This window comes from Mustelus asterias, chromosome 14, assembly GCF_964213995.1.
Source record: "Mustelus asterias chromosome 14, sMusAst1.hap1.1, whole genome shotgun sequence".
Taxonomy (NCBI): Eukaryota; Metazoa; Chordata; class Chondrichthyes; order Carcharhiniformes; family Triakidae; genus Mustelus; species Mustelus asterias.
The window spans coordinates 60404821-60420112 of NC_135814.1; the positions used below are offsets into that span (position 1 = coordinate 60404821).

Below are 15292 nucleotides of genomic sequence, written 5' to 3' on the forward strand. Positions count from 1 at the left end.
TCTGAGGCTTTATAAAGCACTGGTTAGGCCCCATTTGGAATACTGTGAGCAATTTTGGGCCCCACACCTCAGGAAGGACATACTGGCACTGGAGCGGGTCCAGCGGAGATTCACACGGATGATCCCAGGAATGGTAGGCCTGACATACGATGAATGTCTGAGGATCGTGGGATTATATTCATTGGAGTTTAGGAGGTTGAGGGGAGATCTGATAGAGACTTACAAGATAATGAACGGCTTAGATAGGATGGACGTAGGGAAGTTGTTTCCATTAGCAGGGGAGACTAGGACGCGGGGGCACAGCCTTAGAATAAAAGGGAGTCACTTTAGAACAGAGATGAGGAGAAATTTCTTCAGCCAGAGAGTGGTAGGTCTGTGGAATTCATTGCCACAGAGGGCTGTGGAGGCCGAGACGTTGAGCGTCTTCAAGACAGAAATTGATAAATTCTTGATTTCTCGAGGAATTAAGGGCTATGGGGAGAGAGCGGGTAAATGGAGTTGAAATCAACCATGATTGAATGGTGGAATGGACTCGATGGGCCGAATGGCCTTACTTCCACTCCTATGTCTTATGGTCTTATGGTCTTATGTTTTCCTTCTGAAGAACTGCAGTTCCAGCCCTGGGTTTCAAATCTTTAAATTCCCAAACCTCCACACTCTTGCACATTAAAATCTAGCACAATATGTTTCTTGATGTATTCTCGAAGTATTCAGGAAACATACACGTGGAGTGTCATTTTTTAAAATATTGCATAAAATGTTTTACTTGTTAACAAATATGCGGAGCAAATTAACTGCACAGAGAGTTCTCTTTAAAATCAACTCCATTTTATCCATCATGCAAAAGCTATGTTGAAAATAAATCATGCAATAATGTTTTGGAAGGTATGCACTTACCTGGGCTTTACGCCCAAACTCTTGGTGCTCCTGCAACAGCCATTCATTTTCAGTCAGAGATGACCCTAGCTTTTCATTCTGTAAATAAGATTCACCATCATGCTGGAACCACTGCATCACCTTCATCAAATAAATAGTAAAAAAGTGTGAAAGTCATTTGCTATGCAGTGTTGTACATGCAATTTACAGAGAGTTGGGCTTTTTTATTGTCTACAATCAATTCATGGACATAAGCATATAAACATCTGTGTACCAAACAAAGCTATCCAAGTATTGTGTTACATTATGTCCTCAGCTGCTACATAGAATCATAGGACCCCTACAATGCAGGAGGCGGTCATTTGGCCCATCGAGCCTGCTTCAACAGTAATCCCACCCAAATCCTATTCCTGTAACCCCACATATTCACCCTGGTACTCCCCCTAACACTAAGGGACAATTTAGCATGGCCAATCAACCTAACCTGCACATCTTTGGAGTGTGGGAGGAAACTGGAACACCCGGAGGAAACCCATGTCGGCACGGGGAGAATGTGCAAATTCCACACAGACTGTCACCCAAGGCTGCAGTTGAACCTGGGTCCCTGGCACTGTGAGGCAGCAGTGCTAACCACTGTGCCACCTTGCCGCCCCAATTTGCAATATGTGTATATAAAACAAACACACATACACAAACAAACACACAGTTGACATCATTTTTGATCACTTCCATTTCATCATTTAACTTTGAAACTGATTGCATAAACAGTTAGAAATTAAATCTTGCACATGACGAGTTGACTGTAACAATGGAGATTCTGGCCAACGAGTGCCACTTGGGAGTAAAATGGCTCCCTATTCGCCAGATTGCATATGTGGAAGCAACTTATCTCTGTCGACTCACCATGGTTAACAATATAGAGAATTAACCAGTGCAGAATTAACCAGGGTGGCACGGTAGCACAGTGGTTAGCACTGCTGCTTCACAGCTCCAGGGACCTGGGTTCGATTCCCGGCTCGGGTCACTGTCTGTGTGGAGTTTGCACATTCTCCTCGTGTCTGCATGGGTTTCCTCCGGGTGCTCCGGTTTCCTCCCACAGTCCAAAGATGTGCAGGTTAGGTTGATTGGCCATGCTAAAATTGTCATTTAGTGTTCTGAGATGTGTAGGTTAGAGGGATTAGCGGGTAAATATGTAGGGATATGGGGGTGGGGCCTGGGTGGGATTGTGGTCGGTACAGACGCGATGGGCCAGATGGCCTCTTTCTGCACTGTAGGGTTTCTATTCTATTCTATATCATAAACATATTTAAATTCAATAAATTTTAAATGTACTTAACGTTTACAAAAAACAGACTCTTTCATTGGACTCTGATACAGAGCGTGTCCAATGGTGCATGTCTGATGTTAAATGGAAAATCATTGGAATAAAAATATTAACCCTATTTAGCTGATAACTGTTGTAACTTAAAGTTTCCAGTCCTAAAATAATTATATGATAGAATGATTAGAAAAATTATATCATACATGACACTATTTATATTTCCTTCCATAATTGAATTCTAATTAACTTTTAGTTTCTTTTCATGCTCAAGACTGCATGAAGTGACAATAATAATTTATATCAGTAGTTGATAGAGGTAAATTAAAACTGAATAATTGTAATGTCAAATTTATGAAAGCCTGGAAGTGATTATACATATTTTCTGTACTTCCTCAGTTTAAAAGTAAAATTAGATTAGCTTATTTAAATTTGTTTTTGAAATTATGGAAGCTGGACTGGAACCAAAGCAAGATGATAGGAAAAAAATGTTCCTCTCATTGCTGGCAGCGCGTGAAACATAACATTTAATCTTAACGGTGACTGGATTCCAATCCCATTCCCAGTGACTATATAATAGTGGATTTTTAAAATATTAATTTTCAGAACATGAACATGGCTGGCAGTGCTGCCCATCCTGTGGTGTCTCCTTGTATTATATACAATTGAAGGATACTCTTGGTCACTCTCTTTATACTGGCAGCATTGCACTTTCCTCAAAACATACATGGAACCAATTGCAATTTTTCCTGAAAAAATAATTCTGTTCTTAAGCAAGCACTTTATTATTCCAAAGTCAAATTTATAATGTGCTGGTAATAATATAGATTTGGCTCTTACTTTCTCTAGCTGCTGGTCCCACTGATAAATCTGCAGAATCTGCTCCAGGTCCAGCCTCTGATGATGGGATTGTTCTTCCAACTGTCTCCTCCTGTCCTGTAGCAGTTCCAACAGGCTTTCGATTTTTACACAGCTGCTATGAGCTCCCTGAACTAGCTCAGAGTTGATTTTCGGTCCAGATACTTTGAACTCTTTGATTAGAGCGAGGAGTTCTTGACTTTTATTGAGAAGAGCCATTGAGTTTGTTAAAAGGACTGAAACAGAAGTAAACTTCTCAGAACCAGGTTACAATTCAACTTACACACAGAATAGAAAATAGTTTATATACTTCCATAAAGGGTTTGTTTTGCCGGATGATTGCTTAGAGAAAATTTCAAGTAAACATTCAAATATACTTAGTGTGCATTCTTCTTATCAGCCGTTCCTTAATTTCCAAAATTGCTCGTCACCTCTTCTTTCTCTATTCTATCAAGTAATTTACTCATCTTTTTCTATTTTTCTCTTAATATCACTTTCAGTTCAGAAAGGGATTGAAGTAGCATTTGAATTGCATTTTCCACTGCCAATTAGCATTTGTCTGTTAAGTAATCAAAACACATATTTCTATGGTGAAGCTGGTAATCATTTGCTTCACTCCCCAATGCCCAAAAGTAGAATTCTCCAAACTCTCCCATCAGCTGCAAGACAATGAGTAAAATATGTCCCAATTTGAACTAATGCAATCAATGCTGGGATTTGAAGTCCAAAGTTCGAAGTCCAATAATCTCTTATGATGCGATTCAGTCTCTCCTCTCTCTGGTTGTCAACTTTTTCTCAAGTTCAGTACTAAAGTTGTCAAGTCAGGAGCAGGATGCAATCATAGCTAAGGCACTGATGCTTGGTTTGCTGCTGATGAAGGTTAATCAATAATTGGTATAGTTACATCATTAAGAGACAGAAACAATGTGGTAAATGGACTTCTGCAGTAAAAACAGAATGTTTGCTTACAGTTCAGAAATGCTTGCATAGCTTTCCTGAAACAAGATACGTTGCGTCATCTGTTTTATTAATTCTCAGCTGCTCCAGCTTTCCTTCACCTGGGATCACAGTTATGTCAACTGCATTTTCCCTCTATTTGGCAAATGCATAGCTGCACCCCACCCACACAACAGCTGCAGTTGAATTACAGTGCAGGCTAAAAGACTGCAGATGTCTTCCTGTTCTTCCTCCGAGTTACAAATAGTCAAGATACATTTCATTCAACCACTTGCCTTTCTTAAGATGTTGATGGTGTTGTAGAAGTTGCGTCAAGGATTCCGTGTCCTCAAATACCTGCGCACTGTTCAGAAAATCTTCAGCTTCATCAATTTTTATAGCAAACTAAAAAATATAGTTTTGTAAAGGACAGAATCAACTATAAAGCTACCATGTCAATTGAGAGATCACTGCACACTATCAGCATTTACATTAATCTAACTGCATATTTTAATTCCAAGATTAGGTTGAATTGAGATTTTGTTTCAGATTCTAGCATCTGCAGTAAAATGCTCTTATATTCGGTTAAATTGCTGGGCGTTTTGTAATCACTTTTCCTTTGTTCATTACCAACCTCTAAAGCTTGATCGAAGAAATTGGAGGCCATTTTTAAAAGTGTCTTTCGATTTCCAAGCATTTTGTTGAGAGTTGTCCAATTATCTCCCAGAGTTTTTCCCATCTCCTCATACAGTTGACTCTGGTTTTTATTTGCCTCTGCTGTTCTGTCAGCTTCAAGCAGCAAATCCCTAACACCATCTTCACGTGCCTATTAAAGAGAACAACACAGTGAAAGCTTTCTGTACACTTTAACTGGCTGTTTAAATAAATTAAGACTGGAGTCTTTTCATCAAAACTCATTTCATAATCAGTTTATAGTTAAAACAATTTCAACATCCTAGCTACTTCTGCTATTTGTTTTGAATATTTTCAGTGAACAGTGATAGCTGATGACTGGGACAACTGATTCTGACAGATTACTGTGTTTTACTTGTGGAAATGGCTGCTATTCATTCGCAGGAAATCACTAATCCTGCTGTTTCAGCACTCATTTCAACAGCCTCGGTCTCAGAGGGGGTTGGAGAGAGGAAGCAGAAGGGATAAAGGGAGTGGAGAAGATAGGAACAGAAAGTAAGGTAGAGTGAGGGAATTAAAGGAGAACAAAAAGAGAGTGGGAGGGTGAGCAGAAACATGTGCAACATAGGCACAAGACAAACCAGGAGAAGACCATGGTGGGAGAAATGTAACAAAGAGCCTTGAGAATCAAGTGCTTGGATTGATAAGAAGCTTACTGTTGTTTGAGAGTGTTGTAAGGTTGTATGTTGTATTATGAAGAGATCTAGAGGCTTGTATGGTTGAACAATAACTGCTTATTAATAACACATAGCTATATGCATACAAATAGGATACAGTCCAGAATAGGTGCTATCTTCATGTCAACTTCTACCTGACTCACAATTACCCTCCACTACTCATGTTATTTTACATCATAATGTCGACAATACTGTTTCTCCAGTCCCAAATTAACCCTTACAGTCCTGAACATCCTAATACTGTACCTCCTCCCAAGTCTTCACACAAATGAATTTATAACAAATGTTTAAATGCTACCCCTCCTCCCTCGCCACCCACAAGTCTCAGGTTTTACAAATTCAGATGGTCTGCAGGCTTTCCAACTCTTTCAGATCCCGTTCTTTGCAAGTTTAGAGGAATGGTAGTCTGACCTTATCAGATTACAAACTCTGCTTTGGTGGTCTGGAGGCGAGGTTGTTGTACTTGGTGTTGCAATTATTTGCGTTTCTACATCTGGTTCACTTCTTGCACTCTCTAGTGTTGTATTTTTCTTTGTTGACAATCTGTCTTCCTGAGTCAGATACTATGGACTTGTCCTTCTCCTTTTGGAGGGAATATGCTTGTATAGAGTGGCCTGGGGTTTTCTTTTTCAGTGGGGTCAGCCATGTTCTTCCTGGAAGTTGAATGTTAACTTCCAGGAAGAACGTCCCTTATGTTCGTATGTTCCTCCATCTTTGAGCTCAACCTGCAGCATGGCTTCCAATGCTGCACTCTGTTTCTTCATATGCACTTGTGCCTCCCTGAGTTATATCTTGGTGAGTTGGTGATTGCTTTGCTCCTGCTCCAGGATCTATTTCATGTTGTGCATGTGAGCTTGAAGCTCCAGCTTGGTTGCTGCCATTTTGAGGAGTTTGACGGCAACACATACATCCCCATTCAGGAGAGAAAAAAGTTGATTACGGGTGTCATACAGAGTTTTGATGATTTACTTGTTGCCATACCGGACCGATTCTTGAATCATGTCTATGACCGGTGTTGAGATTCCTCCGGGTTTATATATTGGTATGTCTGCTGTCCGTGGCCAGAGGTCTTTTAGCCATGATTTCTGATCTGACAGAAGCATCACACTGGCTCCTGTGTCTAACTTGAAATTTGTGACGTGACTATTTACAGATAGGTAGATATGTCAGCATTCCAAATTTTAATCGGGGATCCTTAATTTCTCCCAAGAAGCATTGTTGGACTTCTTCTCAGTATGGCTCATCTACCTCATACTGTGCTTGGGATCCTCTGCATATCTCAAAGTTTTGGACTTACACATCTTTCCAAAGTGTCTCAGGCCGTTGTAGTAAAATCACTCCATAATAATTGCAGGACACTGCTTGCACCTGTGAGGTCCTTTGGCACCACAGCATTCACATGGGCTGCCACCATCTTGTGTTTTGCTGAGTATTTCTTTCCTTGCCCTGGAGTCTCCTTGCCCTTTTGTTGCTTTATGAGCTGGGTTATTGGGATTGTTCTGTACCACAATTTAACTTTGCCATGCAAAATGAATTGGTTCCGCTGGTAGAATTTCGATTATCCGGTGATTTGAGTGTTTTTTTTCCAAAATCAGATCTTCTTTAGATTGGAGTACATCCTAAAGAGTATAACCAACCACTCGCATTACTACTTGGTCTCTTATGGGCTCGAACTTAAGGTCACCATATTTACAGCCTTCAGACTCGTGTTAAATTTTGCTCACTCCAAAAATGTTCTTGCTTCTTAGGTTAAAGTCAGTGTCAAAGGACTTCATGATCTCTTCAAAGTTATCGGAAGATTCATTTATTCCTTGTCTGGTAATTATGTTGTCGGCTATTGGGCCTACCGAATATACTAGTGTATTCCCATTTCAGCCTCTGTTTTCTTATTCAAGCCCTGATGCAATCATAAATCTTCTCCATAACACTCAATTTTGTGCCCAGTCTGGCCCTTCCATATGCCTTAACTGGTCATGCATTGCCGATTTACTAACTATGGCTGTTTTCAGCACAGGAGAGCACTGCTTTAATCTTTTTAAAAAGGTGCTGCAGTATCATTTTTTAAAAAATTCCTGCTCATCGGGCTGGTGAAGCACAGTGTGTTTTGCCACAGAGTTTTTGAGGCAGACAACACTGGATTTTTTAATTGAAAATTTGATATATACTTTAAGGAGAGGTAGACACAAGCTTATGGGGTGAGCATGGGGCAGTGGATTAGTTTTGGATAGCTCAAAAAGATTTGAACAAGGTTTTTCAATTTTTTGGAGATTTTTGCTAATGCATGGAATACACAGCATGGAGTCCAGTTTTACAGAGTACTTCTTCTACAGACTACTTAGTGCTACTTTCGGGGAAGTTGGTGACTGAGGGGATTTTAAGATCTTTAAAAGTTAATCTGATTCCAAAACTTAGTTAAGTTTTGCATTTAACTTTAACTCTCACATGGATGTTAGAGTTGAGACCTGTTTCTTGCAACTCCTGCACTGTGTGGGACATTTCATGTGTATTAGGGGACCATGTGTGTAGGAAGTGGCTCCAGCTGCTCGAACTCAATCTCAAGGTTTTTGGGGAAGCTCAAGGCACTGTGGAACATCAGGGAGGATGAGAGTTTGCTGGTTCACATGTTTTGGGAGGTGGCGAGTCCTTAGGGCAAAGATAGTTCTGGACAATAGGTGGATGGCCATCAAAAGGGTAGGAAGAGGTAGCAAATGCAGGAGTATTCAAGTGTGTGCTTCCCTAAAGTGGTACTCAGCTTTAGAGACTACTAGGAGCGGCAATGCCGTGCAGGAGTGCAGCCCAGACCATGGCACCAATGGGTAAGGGACTACATGAAGCAAGACAGCAGAGTGTAGACATGTAATTTGTAAAATCATAGAATCATACAGCACAGAAGAGGCCCTTCGACCCATCGAGTCCACACTGACACATCAGAAACACCTGAACTCCCACCTAATCCCGTCTGCCAGCACTTGGCCCATAGCCCTGAATGTTATGATGTGCCAAGTGCTCATCCAGATACTTTTTAAAGGATGTGAGGCAACCCGCTTCTTCCATCCTCCCAGGCAGCACATTTCAGACCGTCACCACTCACTGGGTAAAAAAAGTTTTTCCTCACATCCCCCCTTAACCTCCTGCCCCTCACCTTGAACCTATGTCCCCTCGTGACTGACCCTTCAGCAAAGGGGGATAGCTGCTCCTTATCCACCCTGTCCATGTCTCTCATAATCTTGTACACTTTGATCAGGTCGTTGTTATAAGAGATTGTATAGATAGGGGGACAGAGAGGTATCTCTCTCACCATCATCATGAGTCCTGCATGGTGTTTTGCCACCCTGGTGCAAGCGTAAAGGACATCAAGGACAGGGTGCAAAATATTCAGCAGAGAGAAGGCAATAGCCAGATGTTTGTGGGATACATTGGGATCAACTTCATAGTGAGAGTAAGTTAAAAAAATAACATCCTGAAGGTAGTCTTTTCCTTCAGCCTTAATGTAAGAAATGAGTTATCCTGTGGTTACACAAGGAATAGAAGATCTAATACCTGTCAGATTTCAAAATAGTCCAGAAACTAGAAGAAAGGGTCTGTACAAAGGAAGGATTAAAAACAGGCAGATGATGAAAGCACATTTAGCAGATCTGCCTTACAGCGGGAGACAAAATTGGAATAGTTCTAATAGGCAAATTCCTTCGGCAACAGTTATTAGGTCTCACAGATATGACTAGAAGTATATTATGCGTTGAACTGATCAAAACGACTCGACAGGGACCTCAAAATAACACATGAGAAAAAGAAATATGATGTTGAGGATAAAAAAAATGAACCTGAACAATTAAACTGATCACATGGAGTTTTAATCCCGTGATACGTGTGTTGGTTACGGACTCCTTTAAATTTGTAGTATTCGATAATGTTTGTACTTCGACAGTATGTGGGGCAGATTTGTTTAAATGTTAAACTGATTCACTAAATAACTGGTATCAATGCAAGGTTAAGGAATATAAAAGTACAACTTGCTTTAAGTTTTGTGATGACAACACACTGAGGTTACTAGGGAAAGTTGTAATTTCACACACGGATCCTGCAGCTTGATGAGTTGAATGGTTTCAGGCTGTGTTCAGTGATTTTTTTGGATTCTGCAGAGCCAATTTGAAGTCTCGACAGATGATCTCAGTCTTTACTCGGAAGTCAGCAGCTGTTTGGTTTACATTGAAGACACTAACTACGGCATTTAGCGGGTCAGTTACATGCAGGGCATACACTTGCATTAAGGTTGGAGAGAGAAAGAGAGTTCTCTTGACACTCACTCATGATCTGTCTGACTCTGACCCTGGAAAAGCAGTTCCTCTCTTAACACAAAGGGTTAGCTTGCTAGAACATGATTTGTATTCCCAAACTAGGTAATTCCTAATATCAAACTGGGGAACCATTATTCCAGATCCCTTGTTTACAGCTATTAGCTTACATGGTCAGTGGAGCCCTCTTCAGCTGAGGTCCATTGTACAAAGTGATTAAGTTTAATGACTTGGGGTGGGATTCTCCCAAAACAATTCTAATGCTGAATTCACATAAAAACTGGAATAAATCCCGCTGGTTTTTTAAAGCAGCATTTTCAAAATGAATCTCCCACACTCTGCACCATAGAGAGCCTTAGTGTGAATCACGCTAAAAATTAGTGAGCAGGGCCTATTCCTGCTGAAGAGGCTGGCAGAATAGCGCTCAGCGGGCCACTGTGCATGTGCCGATCTGTCAAAGCGGAGATCAGTGCATGCACAGTAGCCCTGCACTGCCGGCCTCCCAATCACTGGCCAGCCCCGTGACCCCGCATCACTGGCCGTGCGATCCTCCCACCACCTGATCGCTGGGCCAGCCAATCCCACCCCACTCAGCCCGCCTTGATCTCCTCCTCCAGCAGTCCCAATCTCTACAACCCTCCTCCCCGCAATTCCAGACTGTCCAGAATACAGCCACTATGTCTTTATGCACACGTGTCCCCACTTGCACTTTTACTGCCCTGAGCAATACCTTTACCTGCATCATGCCCTTGGTAGTTACCTGAGCTTTAATGATCTCACTTTTTGCGAGGTTTACAACTAAGTTGGAAAACTGCAATCTACGGAACAGGGATTCTAACTGGTCTAGGTGGTCTCTGCAGATGTACACGAACAGATTGTCCAGGTACAAAAATAATATACATTGTGCAAGCCAGACACCACCTGGTGCATTAGCCTTTGAAAGGTGTTTGGGGCATTTCTTAACCCAAATGGCATTATTCAGCATTGAAATTAGCTGTCTGGTGTAACAGAGATCTCTTTAGCTCAAGTGGTTAGGGAAACTTGCCAGTATCCTTTTTAACAAATCTATTTTGGTGACACAACTTGAGTTTCCTACTCTGTAAATACAGTCTTCCAGGAAAGGGATTGCGTATGGATCAGCTTTGATCCTTGCATTAGCATTTCTGTAATCAATGTTGAGCCATTGGGTTTAGCACTAGTTCAACAGGAGAACTTCAGCTGCTGTGGTTGGGCTCAATCAAGTGGTGCTCGAGCTTGTACTTAAATTTCTTCCTGAACCTGAGCTAATTTCTCAGCACCTATGCAATAAGAGTTTTGCATTATAGGAATGGTCTCTCCTCCACCTATATCATGTAGGACTAGGGCCATGCATTTTGAGTTGTCCCTGTGAATCTCTTTAAATGCTGCAAACAGCTTTGTTAAGTCTCCTCTCTGTTCCATGTCTAAATAACAGAGCTCAGCCTCCCTAGCATTTCAGTATTGGCCAATCCAACGGTCGGGAACTTAAGAACAAATTTTTCGCTGCTGCCATCAGACTTTTGAATGGTTCTATCATATATTAAGCTAATCTTTCTTTTCACCCTAACTGTAACATTATATCCTGCACCCTCTCCTTTCCTTCTCCCCTATGTACTCTATGAATGGTATGATTTTGTCTGCACAGTACACAAGAAACAATACTTTTCATTGTATCCCAATACATGTGACAACAATAAATCAAATCATCAAGGCTTTCTTCTCCCTCTCGCTCATCCTCACTACTCCTTAGATCCAAATCTTTCCTCACTACTTGTTCTTGTTCATCCCCTTCCTGTCTGTAATACCACTTTAGCATGCTGACATGACACGCATTTGCTTTTTCCTATGGTCTGTGGTGTCAATTAAGTAATTCGCTTTACCAATACTCTTTCCTACTTCATGGTTCATTGAAAGGGTACTGAAAGAAGTGTCAGAGGTAATAGCGGATGCGTTAGTGGTTATTTATCAAAATTCATTGGATTCTGGGGTAGTGCCGGCGGATTGGAAAACGGCTAATGTTACGCTGCTGTTTAAAAAAGGAAATAGACAAAAGGCGGGTAACTACAGGCCGGTTAGCTTAACGTCTGTAGTTGGGAAAATGCTGGAATCCATCATTAAAGAAGAAATAGCAGGCCATCTGGATAAGAATGGTTCGATTAAGCAGACGCAGCATGGATTCATGAGGGGAAAGTCGTGCTTGACGAACTTGTTGGATTTTTATGAAGATGTGACTAGTGCGGTTGACGGAGGGGAACCGGTGGATGCGGTGTTTTTGGATTTCCAAAAGGTGTTTGATAAGGTGCCTCACAAAAGGTTGCTGAAGAAGATTGGGTCACACGGAGTTGGGGGTAGGGTGTTAGCGTGGATTGGGGATTGGCTATCCGACAGGAAGCAGAGAGTCGGAATAAATGGGTGCTTTTCTGGTTGGCAGATGGTAACTAGTGGCATGCCACAGGGATCGGTACTGGGGCCTCAACTATTTACCATTTATATAGACGATCTGGAGGAGGGGACTGAGTGTTGGGTAACAAAGTTTGCAGACGACACAAAGATAAGTGGAGAAGTGAATCGTGTGGAGGGCGTAGAAGGTCTGCAGAGAGATTTGGACAGGCTGAGTGAGTGGGCGAGGATCTGGCAGATGGAGTATAACGTTGACAAATGCGAGGTTATTCACTTTGGAGGAAATAATAGCAAATTGGATTATTATCTAAATGGAAAAAAATTACAACATGCTACTGTGCAAAGGGATCTGGGGGTCCTTGTGCATGAGACGCAAAAACCCAGTCTGCAGGTGCAACAGGTGATCAAGAAGGCAAATGGGATGTTGGCCTATATCGCAAGGGGGAAGAATATAAAAGCAGAGATGTCTTGCTGCATCTGTACAGGGCATTGGTGAGGCCACAGCTGGAATACTGTGTGCAGTATTGGTCCCCTTATTTGTGGAAGGATATATTGGCCTTGGAGGGAGTGCAGAGAAGGTTCACCAGGTTGATACCAGAGATGAGGGGTGTTGATTATGAGGAGAGACTGAGCAGATTGGGTTTGTACTCATTGGAATTTAGAAGGCTGAGGGGGGATCTTATAGAGACCTATAAGATAATGAAGGGGCTGGATAGGGTAGAGGTGGAGAGATTCTTTCCACTTAGAAAGGAAGCTAGAACTAGAGGGCACAGCCTCAAAATAAAAGGGGCTCAGTTTAGGACAGAGTTGAGGAGGAACTTCTTCTCTCAGAGGGTGGTGAATCTCTGGAATTCTCTGCCCACTGAAGTGGTGGAGGCTACCTTGTTGAATATGTTTAAATCACGGATAGATGGATTCCTGATCGGTAAGGGAATTAGGGGTTATAGGGATCAGGCGGGTAAGTGGAACTGATCCACTTCAGATCAGCCATGATCTTATTGAATGGCGGGGCAGGCTCGAGGGGCTAGATGGCCTACTCCTGCTCCTATTTCTTATGTTCTTATGTATCGGCAGTAACACTAAAACTTGGTCTCCTGGCTTATATGTCCAGGTCTTAGCAAATTTATCTGCCTGTCTTTCCATAATGCTCTGCAAGGTTTTAAGGTGCCTTGAGCCACAGTGCAGGCTCTCATAAGCCAGTCCCAGAACATGGGTGAATGGTCTAGTAAGGGAGTCTCCCCTTTATTCCAAGGCCTCTTTCAATAATTTAAGAGGACCTTTCACCTCATTGCCATAAACTCACACCTCAGGAATGATTTTTCTTGGGAAAAGGGCATGTAACCATCAGACATAATCACTGCTTGTCGAGCTTTGGAGACCCTCTGCTTTTCAATATGTATCCTTGTGGAAAGTGTGAGTAATTTTTTTAACTCCTCTAGGAGAATCACATCCGGAGGTTTTTGTATGGGAGATCGGTCTTGAGCGCCTGTATTCATCGGTTGAAAGCAAGTTGCTTGACCCTTTCGAACTGAATGTAAGTTTGCTCCAGTCACTTCTGGTGGTCTGATGATCTCTCTTCAGATAATGGGGTATTAACTTCATGAGTTCTTCCTGCCAATTGAAGTAGAAGGGTCCACAGCCCTCCTGGCCAATTCAACTTCATTGTAAGATTTTCAAATGAAATAAAAAATGTTTCAACATTGTCCTCATTAAACATTGGCACCAATTCTGAGTTCTTTAAGAACTCAAAGCTTTGTCCTGAGTTAGGTTCATTCATCTCAGAAGTGGTGTTTTCACTCTGCACAGACAACCTTCACCTACCAGCTCAAGCTGTATTATTTCCTGGTCTTTATTGTGCCTGTAACTCCCTCTCAAACTTTTCCCTCTGGAAGGCCCCCCTCTCTCTCTCTTTTTCCTGGCATTTTCTTTGCTATCTTTCTCATTCCTTTTTTTTCCTTTCTCTCCTCCTGCCTTTACATTTCCCTTGCTTGTTCTTGGAATTCTAGCTTTAGTTATCTCTGCTCCAGCTATATCCTTGCTAATGGTAGTCTGCCCCTTTCCAATTCCAAGTCTGCCTCCTGTCCTTCAAGTTCAATTGAAAAAATAGTTGTCAAAAGTTTGAGGATTTCAGGTTCTTTAGTTTTTGCACCGACACTCACTACTACTTTTCTTGCTACACTGCATAATTCTTCAATCGATAAGGTTTTTAAGATGTCCCAAGTTATTTCATTCTGGTCCACAAAGCTAATAGTCTCAAATGAACATAGGGCACACACTTGCAGAATGGCTGAAGGAGAGAGAGGCAGAATTCTCTCCTCGCTGTTACCCACTCAGTCTGTCTGACTCCAACCCTGGAAAAGCAGTTTCTTTTCAACAGAAAGAGTAACTTGCTTTCACATGACCTCCATCCTTAAACTAGCCAGTTACTAAATATGGTCATAGCAATGTGGGGAACCCTCATCTGAGGTCCCATGTTTACAGTGATTAGAGTAAATGGCCAGTGGAGTCCTATCCTCAGCCAGGTTCCATTGTCCAAAACAATCAAGTTTAACGACTTGGTACATACCCACATGAATAAACATATTATGTCTGGATGTCTGAGAGTAGTTCAGGGAATGGGTCACTCACACCGATTGTTCTAATGAGCTACTTCCAGACCTTATGGGGCAAATTTTCTCAATCCGCCCACCACAAGAATCGTAGCAGGTGAGGGACAGACCATGGAAAAGTCCGTTGACCTTGGGCGGGATTTTCCAGTTTTGGGGCGAGCACGGCCGGAAAATCCCGCCCTATGGTTTCTGTCTGATAGCTTTGTAATTAAGCTAAGTAAATATCTGCCATTTTAAGGGCTGCTGTTTATGTCACTTAACTCTTTAAAACTTACACAGTGGGTTCAGCCCCTTCAGTAAATAGTCATTTTTTGATATAAAACATGGTTTTATAACAGGAACCGGACTTCCAACATCAGCAGAGTTTCTCACTGATAGTGGAGGGCAATTTGACAATGTCAAACTTACAAACATATGTGAAAATATGAGCATCATGGTCTTGAATACTGCAACTGAAAGTCTTTCAGCAACGATTTTTTTGAAAACAATCACGTGGTGATCAATGAAATTCGACATAAAATTTTAGCTAATCAATCAGGCTGTATGTTGGCAGCATGGCATGGGTCGTTCATGCAAATAATTCACTCCAGATGGTTGGAGAATATAATTCCTACC

The 15292-nt window shown here is 41.7% G+C and overlaps 1 protein-coding gene across 1 annotated transcript in view; it reads right to left on the minus strand.

The window, feature by feature from the left end:
* Positions 1 to 15292, minus strand: part of ccdc141 (coiled-coil domain containing 141) — a 171768-nt gene that overhangs the window by 132996 nt on the left and 23480 nt on the right. The window contains exons 3-6 of the mRNA XM_078228492.1: positions 4623 to 4814; positions 4285 to 4393; positions 3035 to 3288; positions 898 to 1017 (exon numbers count right to left, since the gene is read on the minus strand). Of these exons, the coding sequence (XP_078084618.1) occupies positions 898 to 1017; positions 3035 to 3288; positions 4285 to 4393; positions 4623 to 4814 (675 nt within the window). The remainder of the gene's footprint in view (positions 1 to 897; positions 1018 to 3034; positions 3289 to 4284; positions 4394 to 4622; positions 4815 to 15292) is intronic.